The sequence below is a fragment of the Grus americana genome, chromosome 3, assembly GCF_028858705.1.
Source record: "Grus americana isolate bGruAme1 chromosome 3, bGruAme1.mat, whole genome shotgun sequence".
NCBI lineage: Eukaryota > Metazoa > Chordata > Aves > Gruiformes > Gruidae > Grus > Grus americana.
This window is the reverse complement of record NC_072854.1, coordinates 29,972,716-29,990,306: the sequence shown is the minus strand read 5'-3', so window position 1 is coordinate 29,990,306 and position 17,591 is coordinate 29,972,716. Positions and strand designations below refer to the sequence as shown.

The following is a 17,591-nucleotide window of genomic DNA, read 5'->3' as shown; positions in this document are numbered from 1 at the left end:
ACCACCATTGTCTATTACTATCGATTGTCAACTACTATCCAACCTTAATCTTTGTGTGCATTTTTCAAAAAAATTCTACTTTGAATCAGCCAACTTTCTCTTCTTGTTTTCTTGCTACTTATATTGATTAGCATTAATAATAATTATTTAATAATGAATGATTTTCAGAATTGTATTGAAATAATATAAACAGTTGTGATATTCTGAGTGAGGGAATGGTCTTTTAAATTATTAATTCTCAACACTGAAGGTTAAAAATTAATTTATTCAGGGAAAGGGACTGAGTGGATGGGAGACAGTCTTATTATTTTCCTGTCTTTTTGTTTTCCCAATCTTCCAGTTTGAATATGAATGAGATCTTTGCCATTTCTGCCAGTAGCAGAAAAAGATTTTTTATGCAGTGATATGCAGGAAAGTTGGGTGGGAGGAAAAAGAGGTTGAATTTCTAATTAAAGAGTGGTGAACATTGCTTGAAAGAAGGCACTGAAAAAACTGTTTAGAATACTACTAGCAATTAATATTATACGACATGTTTTGGCCTCATTTGGTAAATAGGATTGTTAACCCAGGTCATCAACTTTATGACCAGATTTTAATTTATCATGCTTTATAAATGTCAGGATAATGTAAATATTTTCGCTTTGTGCTGTTTCACTTTACTATAGCTAGAACAAAAGCAGTAACTTGTTTTCCCTAATTTCTTAAAGAGGGGGGGAAAGTTTTTTTTTGAAAGGGAACACTTTTGGTGTAATTTCAAATCAGTACAAACTTCACTGGAATTTATACCCTTCTGGGGAGCTACCTTGAGCAAGAATCTGAAGGAGAGGCATAAACCCACGCACCTGCTTAGAAGGAAGGTGCACAAGCTCATCACCAGCCAGACATGCATCCTGGTTGAGTTGCCATGCTGCCAGGGGGAGAAGCTGGGGAAGAAGAACAGGCTACACAACATCAGTGATGACAAAATGGAAGATGAAGAGATTTTTCTTAGAGACCCTGAAGGGTCAAAATCCTGTTACCCACAGGAGCAGGATTGGGGGAGGGAGGAAGGATAGATAGAGGATACGCTCAGGCACAGGGGGACAGAGACTACAACATGGAGGCTGGAAGATGATTAATTCTGACAACTTGAAGGCAACTTTCTCTTCACCTACAGAGATTCACATATGAATTAAGTATTGGGCTGTGACAACAGGTGAGGAAGAGTTAGTTTCATCCGGAGAGGTGTGTAAGCTGTCTGAGTCTGACACATACACCGTCATCAGTACCACTACAATGAAGCAATTGTCAAAATAGATCAAGACTCCCTTCTGTGAGGGAGAGTGGCAGCTGTTGACCAGCTCTGATCTCTGAGGAGGTTTATTTGCATGTCAGCAAATACTGCACTACAGCCTTCTCTATGAATAATAACATACACACTAAGATAGCTCACATTACTGGTATGCTGCAATGGATGGATGCAAACTTTCTGGAAACACAGGCAACAAAGATGAGGATGCTGGGCTGAACTTCATACAAAGCAGTGTCTTGAATGCATGGAGCTTTGCTATGGAATAGGTAATGGTGATGCACTGCCCAAGTCAATGGGGCAGGATGAAAAGGGAACTGGTTAAAGAAATATTGTGGTGGGTGTCTGCTACAGACATCTTGATCCAGAAAAGTTTATGAAGTCTTCTTTAGGAAACTGGAAAAAGACACATGAACACAGACCCTAATTCTCATTGGGATATTATCACCCTGACTTTTGCTGGAAAGACAGCATGGAAAGACACAAGCAATCCAGCAGATTTTAGGACCACGTTGAGTACAGGTTTTTTTAAACAATGGTGGGGTGAAGCAGCTAGGGGAGGTATGTACCTGGATTCTCTGTTCATGAATAAGCAAGAGGTGGTTTGGGATGTAAAGGTCAAAACCAGCTTTGGTGACAATGGCAATGAGATAATGGAGTTTATAGTCCTAAGACTGCACTGAAGGGAAGACTGATTTATCTTGGACCCACTGACTTATCTTGAAGGACAGTTCCTCACAGCACAGTTCTTTCCAAGGTGCACTCAAGCAGATGTGGCAGAAAAATGGATAAATACAGAACTCCTGACTGAGCTTAAAGAGAAAATGAAGTGCACAGAAGGTAGATGGAATGGTGAACTACCTATCCAGAAGGCATCCAGTCACACATGAACAGAATTAGGAAAGCTAAAGGGCAAATGGAGCTAAAACTATCAAGGCAACTGAAGGGCAACAAGAAAGAGTTCTACAGGTCTACAAGTAACAAAGAAAGATGGGAAAAAATGAGATCATATTGCTGAATTGACAAAGGGCGTGGAAAAGTCTGAGATACTCAATGCCCCTTTCACACTGTTTTTCCACCAGTGGTGGGGCTGGGCTTGTTCAGCCTGGCGAAGAGAGTTTCAGGAGGATCTAACAGCAGCCTGGCGCTTACTTAACATGAGTGAATACAAAAGACAGATTCAGGCTCCTTTTCTCAGAGAACACAGTGGAAGACATCTATCCAAGTATTCATTAAAAAAAATCAAAACAAACATATGAACACCACCTTATCATTGTGAGGATTTGAGGTGATAAATATGTCAATATGTGTTAAAATTTATGAAAGCAACCAAGACCACAGAGTGCAGGTTACCCCTATACGTTCCCTTCTGAGTCTGTTCACATTGAATCTTTTACATTTCAAATATTTCCAAAATTCTTCCCAGAAATTGTTTTTGAGATAGTATGAGTAATTTTCAGCTGATGCTTAAAAAAATTATGAATTTCTGAATAATAAAAATAATACATTTTTATCCATGGTTCTTTGAAGATCACTGGTTTTTGGAGGGACTAAAACCATATGAAAGTTCTTGAGTTACTCTTTGGCCAATGATAAATTTTCTACACACAATATAGAAAGAAAAGGCAGAAGAAACCCAATATATTATTCAATCAGCAGAGCAAAATGTTTGAAATAAAAATCATACATTGAAGCCAGGGGTCTGGGAGTATATTGAGAGTTTAAAAAAAAAAAAAAGGTAATACTTTTCTGAAATACATAGGTAACTCATGACACTTTGCCGCAAGATACTGAGATTAAAAGCTTAAAATCCGTTAGCATTCACATGACATAACTGTGCACAGTCCTATTTATACTGGACAAATATTTGGAAATAATATAAGACTGTGGCCTTCTAGGTCCTATGTCCTCACTCTTTCTCATTGCCTCTTTATTTTCCAATTGTTCACCAAAACTCTGTTATGCTCTCTTCCAAAAAGTGGCGGTATCTGGCTTTGCAGAAGTATACTACAGTAGGGGAAAACTGATGCACTTTTGCTTTATCTACAAGAAATGTCTACCACCCCCACCCCCAAACACTTGGCATGTAAGAGGATGGACAAATCTGTTTAAAGGTTCTTCCATCAACGGAGAAGAAAAGCAAGTACTGTATTACTGGGTCATCTGACAGTTCCACTTATAATTGTGAGCCATGTGTTAAGCTTATTCATGTGGGTGTGAACTCCACTTTAGGAACCAGCAGGGTAGTCACTCATGTCAAGCTGTTGTGATATAAAGATGAAAACTTCAGGGCAAAATCTCAATGTGCCATATGGCAGCATTTGCTATGCAATTTCATGAATTCCAGATCTGAGACTGCCAGCTGCCTATGGCAGGATCACCCTGCACCAGAGAGACCACTGGTGACATAAAGACAGGGAACAACTTGTGCTGCTCTTTCTCTCCTCTGTCAGCATGACTACTGGGGTCAGAAGGTTGTTGTGGGTTTTTTTACCTCAATTCTGTTCCTACTTGTTGCTTTTGCTAACATTCAGTCTCATGGACACCTTAATGTTGAGGTTATCCAGTGAGTGTTTTCCATCCTTTCACCATATCCTACAAATTTAAGGAATTTTAAGCTTTCAAATAAGTCACAGAATAGCACTAAGTGGCACTGCAGCTTGATCTCAACCACTACGCTGTACTTTAAGTCTTGTTCTGAAATCATAATATTCAAAAATAAGCTAACCACTGAACTGATTCAGTTTCTTAAAAATTATATCCAAAAAACCTGTATGAATTCCCAGTTCTGTAAGTTAGCAACTGGTACAAACTTAAAGCTGCCATATATTATAGGTGACCTGTAACACTGGTTGATTCTTTGCCAGGAATTGCTGTCTGAAATTTTGAGCCCGAAAAGAAACTGAAAATTCTCAGTATTATTACCTGTCTCATGAACACGGCTTACCTCGTGCGTTGCCTGCAGGTGCCCAGGCGCTGGCAGTGGATGCTGCAGGGCGGCCTCTGTGAGGAGAGGCTGGGGCTGCCCCGTGCCGGACACAGCCGGTTCCAGCCGGCTCCAACCCACCCACTGCAGGACACAGCCGAGCCCTGCAGCCAAGGTGGGGGCACCTCAGGGGAAAACATTTAAGCAAGGGCAAAACACCACACAGCAGAGTGCGGTGGAAAAAAGGGTGAGAGTAACAATCCTGTGAACACCCAGGGGAGAGGAGAAGGAGGAAGTGCTCCAGGTACAGGAGCAGGCTCCTGGCAGCAACTATGGCCCTTGGGGGGTATGCACTGGAGCAGGGGAAGAGTGTGAGGAGGAAGGAGGGACAGAGGACGACTGTTATGGACTGACCACAACCCCCGTTTCCCATCCCCTGTGCTGCTCAGGGGTGGGGAGGAGGTAGAGAAGTCTGGAGTGAAGGAGTAAAGTTGAGCCTGGGAAGAACAGGCAGATGAAGGAAGGTAGTTTTGTGTTTCTCACCCTCCTAGTCTAATTTTAATTGGCAATGAATTTGATCAGTTTTCCTCAAGTCGAGTCTGTTTTGCCCCTGGTGATGTCCCTATCTTTATCTTGACCTGCAAGGTTTTCTACTTTACTTTCTCCATCCACGCTGTTGAGGGGGAGTGAGAGAGTGGCTGGGTGGGCATCTGGCAGCCAGCCAAGGTGATCCCACCACAACGTAACTGTATGGCTTTGATTTTCCACATGACTACCCAGGTGCTTTATGTTGCAGTGTCACCCATCACTAGGTTAAGATTACAGCCTAAGGAAGAAGGAGGTTGTGGGGGCAGGGAGAAGCTGCTCCAGGAAGGAACCGCTGGGCAACCAGGGCTGAGGCAAGGGCACTGGGGAAGTGAGCAGAGGGTCTGGAGGACAGGAAACCCTGGGCACCTCCTCCAGAAAGCATAGCGTAAACACAGCCCAGCCTCAACAGTCACAGAAAGGCAGATGGGCTTCAAAGGGGCTCGGAGGGACTTGTGCGCAGTTTGTTGCAGCCCTGAAAGCTATGGAGCTTTGTCTGAAACTAAGCCTGAAAGAACAGACTTGCCTTAAGCAACACTGAGGGAAAAGGGAGGCAGCTTTACAAACCCAAACCCATTTGATCTCTGCTCTCTCTGCCCTCGTCATTTTGAGTTTTGCTACTGAAAAACATGAATCAGTCTTGCTTATGTTCTAACAAACTAAGACTCATTTTAAAGAGTCTTTTGATCTTTTTTTGATCTATTTATTGCAAATTAAAGATTTAAATGAGGGCATCTGTGACCTAAGATCACTATTACACAGTTCCTTGATTAGCCCAGATAAATGTGTGTAATCTATTATACACTAGAGTGTTTGTTAGTAAAGCGTAGAAAGGAGCGTGTGAGATTTTGTATGGAATTTTTATAAACAATGGAGGCAGTCACTCATTATTGAATACATACCTAATTTCAGTAAAATAATTTAAATAATTTCAGTAAAATAATTTGTGTGTAGTCACAAATTGCAAGCAGAACAAGTATACAAGGTTACTTGCATTTCATTCATGTTCAGGATTATGGGTTAATGTATAAACAGCTCATATGGTACCTGTGACAACAGGGTATCAGGAAGAAATAACAGGAAGCTTCAAAACAAAATTCATTAATTATTTTTAAAGAGACTTTTGGAGCTATTTTAGAGGACAAGGGTAAACAGGAAAACTAAAATATATTGAGATAGCTATTATGATTTTAAAATGCAATGCTCATTATATAAACAAAACAGATCAAATTGTCTGTTTCTGTATGTCAGTATACATATATGTACCTCTGAGACCCTCCAACTCAATTTTAACCAGGAATATAAAGAAAATACAGCTCATAATAGGCAGCAGCTGCAGGGATATGTTCATTAGTTAAACACTGACAGCTTTGCCATTTTCCTTTTCAGGTTTGAACTGTGAGTTTAGGCCTTGTGAGGCCAGCAATCCCTGTGAGAATGGAGCTGCGTGCATAGAAGAAATGAATTTGGATGTTTTTCCCCTTGGATTCCAGTGCCAGTGTGTGAAGGGCTTTGCAGGTCCACGCTGTGAGATCAATGTCAATGAGTGCAGTTCTAACCCTTGCCTCCATGGATACTGTTATGACAGTGAGTTCAGTCTGGTTACTCACTTTAATGTAGAGTAGTGTTTCTGTTGAAGTGTCGGTAGCTACTGAGCTGCTCTAGGGAGAATAGTGGATAATTTACTGAAATTTAGCTTGTCTGAAGTTCCACAGTCAGTACCAGGAGGATTATTTTTGCCAAAATGCCTCATTTCCTGGCACTGGGGTTTGTGTGTTCAGGGGGTCAGAATTGCAGCTAATGAGAAATTTTAATGAGATTTGTGCTGTCTCTGTTGATACCTAAATTAGCCAAGCACATCTTACACTGTGCATTCAATGAGACAATGTTCAGGTGCGGAAAAGGAGCTCATGGAGCAGTTAGGCAGTATATATCATAATTCTAACAAGTCCAAAAACTGCGTTAAATATCAAACTGATGCAAAATGAAGTGTCTGCTTACTGTTAAGCACCTTCTATCACGTAACTGTGTAACTTACACTTTCACTGATAGATATACTTAAGGGTTTTAGAAGCAACTTGATGATGAATTACTGTATTCTGTCTGGCTTGGCAGGCTAAGTTTGGTAGAACCCATTATGTATGGAGTACTTACTGGAAAGTTTTATGGGGCTATTACCACCTATCAGACACTTTCTATGCTTGGTAAAAAAAAGTAAAAGTGGTAGTTTTCAGAGAGTCTTATAATGCTGGCTGGAAAGAAGAATGATGTTTGGAGGTCATGTAGTCAAATGCACATGAAGCTGGACTATCAACAGTGCTAGAACAGGTCAGTCAGGGATTTTTCTAGCAGAGTTTCGAAAGCCTTTAAGGGTGGACAGAAATTCCACAAACTCTTTGGGACAGCCTCTTCTACTTATGCACTACTCTTGTAGTGTTGCCTCCACCCCAATCCCATCTGAGTCTTTAAAGCTGTAACTTTTGGCCATTTTTGGTATTATATCATCTAACAGTACTAAGAGGAATTCAGTTCTGTCATTTGTACAATTGCTCTTTAAGTTATTGTTATATAGCCCTCTAATTATTAGCCCTTCCCTGAAGGGACTAATACAAAGCAAGCCCATCTGACTCAGCTTTTCCTCATAGGTTCCACACTTTAAGCACTAAGCAAACATGTTTGTTTTCTGCTACATATCTTTCCCGTATCCCCACATCCCTTTTAAAATGAGAATGATGATTTGAGAATTTCCCTGAAATTCAAACGTTTTACATGTATTTTCAGAAGATCTAATCAACTGACTGGTTTCAGATGATATCTTAAAGAATTGACCCCAAATTACTAAATATATCATGGCCTAAAACTGTCCTAATTTAAAAAAAAAAAAATTTGGTTTCAATAACCTTTAAGAATTCTAATTTTTCATACACGGGAATAAGATGAACGGCTTCATATTTTATCTAGTAAAGACTATTTCCTAAAACAAATTTACAGACGTTTTCTGTGTACTTTACTTTGCTTCAGAGATATTTTGAACTGGCATTTAGATGAGGTGCAGTAAAGATCTTCATGCTCACAAAGTGCCAGATCTTTTGGGGATAGCTTGTCTTTGTGGTGCCTCTAGACTTGAGTTGTATCATGTGGACCTCTCAGTTCCTCTGCACTATGTGTACTGGCTGAAGAAAGCTGGAATCCTGAGGAAGCTAGGCAGCTCTTAGCAGATGAATAATGCTCTTGCTCTGAAGGACTTTAATGAATACAATAGCAGCTATGTGTACAGACACAATGGCAAAATAGATTCTATGGTAAATCTCAGCAATAATGAAGAATCCAGGAACCTCTTTGAGGTTAGAATAAATGCAGAGCTGCAAGAAGTGCAACTATTGCTGTCATAAGCTCCTTGTATGGACGTAGCACTCTAAAGATTCCTTACCATTTGGATTATTAATGATGAAAAAGGGAGAGGATTCTTATCATTAGCTTCTTAAGATTAAAATGAAGCCTAGAAATATGTCATAGGTTGAGGCGCCAAATTCAACTCAAGCAAGTTTTCCTTTAATATAATGGCATAATATGAGGCATTCCTTACCAAAAAAAACCCCAGTGAACCAAACAATGTTTAACTGCCCCATCTCATTTAGGCGCAATATCAAAGATAAAATGTTCTGTACTTTGTGTGCAGTTTTGTGATGAAAAATTACTCATTAGCTTATAAGATGCCATCACTTTTTGAGAAGCTAGTAATGGATCATTGATTTCTAATTCTTATATCAAGATATTTGAATCATTTCAGTAAAATGCAGTACATTAATCTGCTTTCATATTAAAAAGTTGTTTTGAGATATTGCATATAATTTATTTCAAATTTTTAACATATCAACACTTTTCAGGTAAAACCCATCTAAATCTTTTCCAGATAGTAGTCATAACCGTAACTTAATTTTATATATACAGTTGTTATTCTAAAACACTTTCAGTACTAAAATACTGTCTCTGTTACAGTTGTGAATGGCTTCTATTGTTTGTGCAACCCAGGATATGCAGGACTGAAATGTGACCAAGACATTGATGACTGCGTGATCAATGCTTGTGAACACAATTCTACATGTGTTGATCTACACCTGGTTAGTAGAGAATTTTTTTTAAATTAAAATGACTGCTAAGTTTTCTTTCTGAAATTCCTGAAGCAATTCGATTGTGAGTTCTAAACCTCCACTTAATCCATACAACTGTCAAGAGTTTTAAAATTGTGCTTTCTAGTCACTGGCTTATTTATTTATTTGTATTGCTATAGGCAGTGGGAAAGAGGAATGGTTTTATCATTTAAAAGCTGTTTGTTTTCAGTATACTAAATAGGGACACTAAGACTACACAGTATGAATATTGTCCTTAAGGAACATTCAGACTGTCAGAGAAATTGGGGGATGGTTAAAAAAAATTGAAGAAATATTGGCTTTTTTCCCCCTTCTTCTAGTGTCTACCAGCATGTTTGTGATAATATTAAACTAGTAAAATGTTAAAGCAAAGCATAGAATTCAGATTAATATTAAGAAGCCTAAATGTTGGTGTCTATATATGGTATGAGATAAGCATCTGAGCACCCACCAAATGTGCTAGAATCCTTGCTGATGCCGTCAGAACAACCCAGAGAGTGATTTAGCTGCCCATCCTGTAGATGTCCACTTTGGGTGAACTGAAGAACCCTGTGGGTACCACTGACCATAGCTAGGCTGCATTAGTGGTGAAGCAGACACCCGTATTTAGATGTCTGCATTTCCAGCTGAATCCCATCCCAGAAGCGTGTAAGGGATGTGTGTGTTTCTAGGGGTTGGTTTGTTTGTTGTTTGCTTTCGTTTTCTTGATTAATTTGTGTTTATTTTTGTCCTGCAATACCTATACATTTCTCATCTTGTCACAGACTGATGCCATTTTGTTTTAAATGGACTGTGACACAGCAAATCACTGAGATCAGTGCAGACTCACTCTTTCAGAGAAAGCCTGACATTAAAAAATTCAACTTATGTGGATTCAGTTACTAACTCTAGAAAAAAAAAATACTGTACAAACTTAATGGCAAGGTGTCATTTTAGACCTTGGATTTGATCTTTTTTGGACCTCAGTTACCTTCTCAACATAGTTCACCTATGTTGTCAACATTACAGGAAGCACTCATACTAAAATGTTCATTTTTATGTTATTTAATGTACAGATAATGTCTTCAGTACTTTTTTCATTAGAAGACTGTTCTTTGGCATTTTTGATAGTAACATCGTTTTGTGCTCAAAAAAATGAATACAGAATGGGCTCTGCTGAATTGAAAAGTTAGTATCAGCATATTTTAAGACAAGAAATAGAGAATTGCAAGTAGTTTTATTTTCCTATAGCAATAATAATGCATTTCTATTCATTATTTATACTTTCTTCTTCTCTATTCTTCTCTATAATGTATTTACTTAAACTAAAATTTCTGATATAAGTTTCTGAAATAACTTTCATGTGGATCATCTTTTAAGTTGAATCCAGAAAGAGACATAAAAGATTCATTCACTAAGTGATTGCATTATTCAGTTTGTATGCAACTATATTATTCCGCATACAATGTCCTTCTTATTGTATTCAGTATAAAAAAGTACTGAATTTCTTCCACATCAAATGATGCAGTTTTATACGCCAAGATTCCTCAGCAATAGATACAAAGAGGATTAATGAATTAACATACATTCATGAAAATGGAATAAGACCCATTTCCTCCTCTTCTTCAGCCAGAACAGCTGTAAAAGAACAGATATTGAGATAAAAATCCCCGAGAGAAGGAATTTTTAATATTTAAAGGGTCTCCTCCTCCTCTAAAAGGTAATAAACTGGGGAATGGGGAGCAACTGAGGCATAATCAAAGAAGACTTAAAAACAGATGGAGATCTCAGGAGTTTCATAATTTCTCCATTAAATAAAATTTCCTTCAAAAGATATATTACAGTAGCTTTATAATACAAGTCAAGGACCAAAGATCTTAATGTGAGAAAGAATTCCAATATACACTCTAATTGCAACATATACTTCACAGCCTTTACCTTGGCTCTCCAGGCAGTAGGTGACATTAAACAATTGGACCGTGGGATGAGACTGGGGTAGGTGAAGTACACAGCTGAATGACACAACTACGTCAGCTTATGGAGGCTTTCTGCTGCACCTGAGAATTCCAGTCACCCAAGAGCTACCATATACCAGCACAAGCTGCTGTCAGTCATATTAGACCCTCTGGTGGCTCGAGAATAATTAATTGTGGACCAACAGCTCAAATACCTTTGATGCATTTCTCTAGGTCAAAATGAGACAATTAGCATTGCCAGAACAGCACTTTAGTACATCATCTTCCTCTTTGGTGTTGGTAATGTGGCATAACATAGAGCCTTAAAATGAGATAACCATGTTTTCTTAACAATGCATCAGCAAAAAGAGGCATAAAAAATAACACTTGTGCGATGGGTTGACCCCAGCTGTCAGCTAAGCACCACACAGCCTATCTTCTCCTCTATCCTCTCCATGGGATGGGGGAGAGAATAGGAAGAGCAAAAGCAAGAAAACTTGTGGGTTGAGATACTTTAATAAGCAAAGGAAAGGAGATGAAGAAGGAAAGAAAGAAAACAAATCAAGTGATGCAAAGGCAGTCACTTGCCACCTTCCACATGTACACCAACGTCCAGCCAGATTTCAAGCAATGGCCACCTACCCAAAACCCACCTCCCCTCCATTCTTATTAGTGAGCATGATGTTACATAGCATGGAATATCTATTTTGGTCAGTTTGGGTCAGCTGTCCTGGTTGTTTCCATCCCTAGTTTATTGCACACCCCCAGCCTACTCGCTGAGGCGGTAGAGTGGGGAAAAAAGACAAGGCCTTGATGCTGTGTAAGTACTGTTCAGCGATAGCTAAAATGTTGGTGTCTTATCAACAATGTTTTGGTCACAAATCCAAAACATAGCACCATATGGGCTGCTATGAAGAAAATTAACTCCGTAACAGCCAGACCTACTAAAGAACAGATTTCTACAAAAGGATGTTGGTTAAACTTGACAGCGGGAAATCACAAAAGCTGGGTTTGTGATGCAGCTCCTGAAGGTTTAAAAGGTCTTTAAAAATCTGTCTGTATATTTATCTAAGGTGTTTGTATTGGCCAGTCCCACCAAGGACATGGTCTCCTTCATTCTGATACAACCAAAGCTTCTAAATGACTGTAACATACGCTACTGCACCAGAAGGGATTAGTCTTTCTTTCTGGGTGGCATATTCAGGGTTTTAAGGTTTCTTTATGATAAAGATTCTCAATACCATAAAATTCCCTCCCCAAAAGTATTCCCAATGCTAGTGTAAGACACATAGTGAGCAGCAGCAAGAAGGATAAAAACACGAAGTGTTTTGCTTAACTAACTATGGAGAGAAGTGGGGACGTAGCAATTGTATTCTCAAGATTCTAACAGTGGAGTGCTCCAAGACTGTATGCCAAAATTTAAGGGCAAGTGGTTGTAACTGAGGACTCAGTGGTTTTATGTGATTTGCTCAGATAAAATTTGGGACATCTATTGTTTATTCAGTTCCCAAATTTGTTCATATAGTGAGATGTCTGGGCATTACATTAACCACGCACAATGTTAAGAAAATAGTGTTAAGTAGTGACAACCACACTTACAGAATTAATGGATGATTTTTAAACAATAGAAAAGTCATCTTACCAACATATCAACTTTGATCTATCTTAAACAATATGTGACAAGTTATAAAGTGCTTTTCTATGGAAGTATCATGAAAGAAGTAATCTTAGCTATTGCAACTAATCTGATACATGACTAAGAGGAACCAAGAGTAGACACTTCCTTCATTAGGTCACCTAGGACAGCAAAAATTAAAAGCTGGTAATACTTCTAGTACTATTAGCACAGATGTCTATCCTGTATATTCTCAATCATTGGTCAGCTCAACCAGAATTGTCATCTTGTTTTGTAGTCTGACTATAAAAACTTAAGATATTGAAAAATGAGATTGATGCTGGGAAGGTTGGTCTGACACTAGGTGCCCTTCATAAATCAATAATCTTTGTTTCATTTTGGGTTTTTTTGGTTTTTGTTGTTTGTTAATTACAAAACATTCCTGATTAAGGTCTAAGTAAGTGATTTTCACTGCACTAAGAAACATTGGGCCAGACCTATGTGAAACAGTGTGAAATCTCGGATTTACATGCATGTAGAAATAATTCAATTGTTCAGTAAAACTGATAGATCAAAATAATAGAATGAGAGAAGTATGAGAATGGTTGAAAGGCTGTAGTGTTGTCAGTGCAAAAGAGGTGCAGTCCTCGGTAATCGAGGAAAAGAAAAAGGGTGAAGCTTTCTGCATTCGCTGTATAAGTTATGAATAAAAATAGAATAAAACTGAAAGATATAAACAAATATTTTACCAAAAAAGCTAGTGAACAGTAAGTGTGGACTTACTTGTGGAGAAAAAAAACGTGGACTATTAGCCTCTGGCTGTGCTTACAGTAAGGCAGGGTTTACCCAGATTAATTTGCAAATTCTTCTAAAAAAAGTTAAGATAATTAATTCAAAGTATTGTATAAAGGTGAGATGTTGTCCTTAATCATTTTTATAAGATAGCATGGAACATACAGTCTATATAACATAAAATATTATGTTGGGGTGTTTGCATTTAAAAAAAAAAAAAAAGTAATAGTAGGTCCACAGTAGCTCTGACTTCAGGTTTTGCTTGTACTGTATGTCAAAATATAATGCAAATCCTGTCACTTTAGTGTATATGGATATCCATGCAGGAAATTGTAATAGATGTTTCTTCAGAGCTCTGTTTCTGGAAGCTGTTATTTCTGTGTACTTAGTACACAGTAAACTAAAAAATATAAACTGTAGGTAAAGTTATAGTTTTATAATAGTGCTTTTATTGCAATCCTGTATCCTCCTTATGGTTAACTCTCTATCACTACTTGATTTAAAATAGTTATTTCCCTTTCAATAAAATGTAATGTTATGGAAATGAGTTCTCCATTACAGTAACAGAAGATACTGTCAATTTGAACCTAAAGAAGCAATGATTAGTTGTTCTGTTTCTTTTTTTAAAGTGGCAGGAAAAAAAGGACTCATAACAAGGTGAAATTCAGTAATTCAGGTTTTTTAGGCCCTTACATTTTGGGTTGGAGGGAAGGTTTATGTGAAAGATGGAGAGACAGTACTATTAATTTTTTTTTTTTTTTTACAGAAAAAAATATTCAGAGTTAACAGTCAGGAAGTCTGTTTTATGGATCATATTTCAAGAGCATAACCCACAAGTAGGTTAGCTCATTGCATAACTTGTGAAAGGAGGATTAATTGGAAGGAACTGTGGCATTGAGAAGGTACAAAGCAGTAGTTAACTGTTCACAGTTTATGTTACTTGAAATTAGTCAGGTCTTTGGATTAACCTAAGATAGTTTCCTAAATTTGTCATCCACCCTTAATTTAGATTTAAAACAATCTTCTGTACTTTCTGCTAAATACGGAGAAGAAAAAGAATCATCTCCAAAACTTATAATTTATTTTAGAACATACCAGAGACACTCACAATATGATGAAGTAACTGAGCCTCAGGAGGCTCTGCCTCCTAGCTGATGATAGCAGGTGGTTTGACCCTTGAAATGAGAATAAAGACTAGATAAGCCTACATCAATGAAAAATTTCCAGATTTCTGTGGAAGTGGAAATTCTCTAAGGTCTCAATAAAGTAAACAAGCTCTGCCACTGAAATTGGTCTGAAACAGTACTTTGGTTTAACAAAAGGTCAGACCACATACCGTGAATGGCATACAGTATATAACAAGCAATAAGCTCTCAACAGTTCCCAGGTCACATAAATTCAAGTTGAGTTGTATGTGACTTAAACTTAAGCATTGACTTCAGTGAGAGAATCCATGTGCTGGAATTATGAATGTGCTGTTTGACAAATCAGTTTCAGATTACCAATTATGCATCCCAAAAAAGAACTATGCAGCAGCTGGAGTTCACTTAAACTGGCAACCGCAGCAGTAGATCTGCAAACTACTACTGCTAATACAACTCAGTGTGCTGCCCTGAAGATTTGATTTGCCACCCCAATATATTTAATCTTCCAGCTATATTTAGTTTAAAAAAATGAACAGTGTCTTCATAGTCCTTCAATAAAAGTTTTTTGAAAAAGATCTAGTGAAGTAACTCCCTCCTTTGACTTGTACTACAGAGCTAGTAGATAAAGCAGTACACAGACTGAAAACTTAGTTGTTACGGGATGTACTTCTTTGTGCTCTAATAAGTCCAGTTGAGTCAAAGACACTGGAATGCACAAAATTAACTATTGATTTACTGACTTAGGATAATGTCCTTAATATTGATCTGTGGAATTATACATTGCTTGGATAAAGTGATTATGATGTCTTACACCTTACTCATCTAATTGAAACTTGAAGTCAGCAAACAAGCATCAACTTTCTATTTATTTGTTTTATTTATTACATTATTTTTAAATGCTTTAATTTGTTTTTTTGAAAGAAATTGCAGATGCATGAAATTTCTTAGCTTTAACCAACAATGACAGTAAATAGCATAGGAGTGAAAGCCTTCTATTGTCTTTTTCATGAACTGAATTTGAAATACTCTACAGAACGGAATAAAACTTTTACAAAGTGGAGGAAAGGGAGATTAAGAGGAAGTTAAAGATGGGCTTTCCAATGAGACTTGTGAACAGATGGCAAATCAATGTGATAAAGATACAGGAAGGTGGTCCCAGATGGTGTGCTGTAGGTTCTGCCAGCAGTGAGGAGGCTGGACAGAGAAAATCAGCAACAGCAGGGAAAGAAATGAAGAACTTCACAACGTAAGGAACGGGCTGGAGAACTGTGGCCTGTTTGTGGAAAGCATAACCCTAAATTCGATTTTTGCATGATATAGAGACTTTGTTTGAGGTGGGATATGAAGTGTTTGTACCTTCAAAAGCATTAAAAGACTTGGGACTACAGAGACTTCATTGACTCATAAGGAAGGGAATTCTACATGAGAGGATTTAGCTGCATAGAAGTGGATACAGTAAATTGTCTATATTTAGTAGATTTATGGAGCAGAAGGTCATGGAAGGGTATGAATCAACAAGGAAATTACTCTGAAATAAGTTAAATGGTGAAATGTATAGGTCATCAATCAGTCTCTGAAAACTGCCACATACATGTTTTTATCATGCAGCACACAAGAAATAAGATTAAATCTGTTTTTCAGTAAAAGGATGATGAACTAATCCATTTACTGTGGGATAAGTCTGAGCATCAGGTCAGTTACTGAAAAGGAGCTCTCAGACTGTAATTTCAGACCCCAATTTTTATTGCATAAGTTATCGTCTCTAAAGTCAAGCCAGATGATTCTGAGGAGGAATTTTTAAGCCTCATCTACACCCTGTTCTGAGAACAGCATTGCTCATTTTCTCATGATGCATTTTTGTGACATTTGTCATCAAAGACAACAAGTATCTTGCAAATATTTACTTTTTATTTGAAAACACAGCTTCTATTGGCTTCATTTGTAGGTGTTGAGTATTCAGTAATTCTGAAAATCACACCTGAAGCTGAAAATTCAGAAAGAAAGAAAAGGAGGGAATCATATCTACCTATAAAAAGATACTTGCTAGGCTAAACCAACTTCAGGTAAAGTATGATTTATTTTAATTTCCTTAGGGCAACATTCAACTGAAACCATAAAACTAACTCTTCTTTTCTGGTTTCTTTCTTTATTTTAAGTACAAGTGAACAGAAACAAACATGTTTCCCTTTACTGTACCTCTAGAGCAGACCAGTTTCCTCATGCTCTCTTATGCACTGAATGAAGTGATGGAAAATTATTTAATACATGTAGATATGTAGATAAAGACTCTTTCATGGTATTTAGGTGGAGAGGGGCTAAATCTAATGAATCATACACACACACACACCCCCAACCTTAATTCTGGCTTTTCCTAAGTTTTGAATGTATATGATTTTCAACTCCTGCTTTTTACTTTGAGCATACATTTTTATATAAAACAAATGTAATGGATCCAGATCATTACATGGACAGGTTTTGATAAGGAAGCCATTTTCTGTCATCCATATAGTAGATGTTTTTCACTTTTAAATGTGAGCAGATGCTACATATATTTGCAGTAGTTTCTGAAAAGCACTCAGCACTGGCCTTGCTCTGCTCCCACTGTAGCTGACAGAAGAATGGTTGTTGACTTCAGAGCTCCACCAGCCAAGTATATTCTAATTCCAGGGTCAGCTTTTTGTGTGGTGGCAGACATTTGATGTGTATTAACCACTTGCCGAGCAAATCTTTTACTTTCTTTATGAAAAAAACCCCCCACACACCCCCCCAAAAAAAACCCAAACAAACCCCCCCCCAAAAAACCTGTCTGGAATTTTATCCATAGATTATCTTCTTTACAAGTATGGTATTAAAGGAGGAAAAAAAGCTAGGATCTAAAATAACCTCTGCCCTCAGGTTTGCTTATCTTTTTATCTGTTTCCCACGAAATATTCCCATCTATAAAAATGGATTCCATCTGTTTTCTGTTTTTATGAAAGAAGAGATCTTACCCAAGGATATCAAGTTTCCACTGTAAGTAAATTTGCCTTCATTATGAACTGTTCTCCAAAAACTTCATAAATGGAAAAGCATCTGACCCTTAACTTTAGAGGCACTGCTGGGTGCTGTTACAATAAACTGATAATCAAACATCAAACAAAATCAAGTCTTCTGGT

General features: G+C 37.8%; 1 protein-coding gene across 1 annotated transcript in view; it reads left to right on the top strand.

The window, feature by feature from the left end:
- Positions 1 to 17,591, top strand: part of EYS (eyes shut homolog) — a 916,770-nt gene that overhangs the window by 317,131 nt on the left and 582,048 nt on the right. Inside the window, exons 20-21 of the mRNA XM_054819879.1 lie at positions 6,189 to 6,386; positions 8,799 to 8,920. Coding sequence (XP_054675854.1) covers positions 6,189 to 6,386; positions 8,799 to 8,920 — 320 coding nt within the window. The remainder of the gene's footprint in view (positions 1 to 6,188; positions 6,387 to 8,798; positions 8,921 to 17,591) is intronic.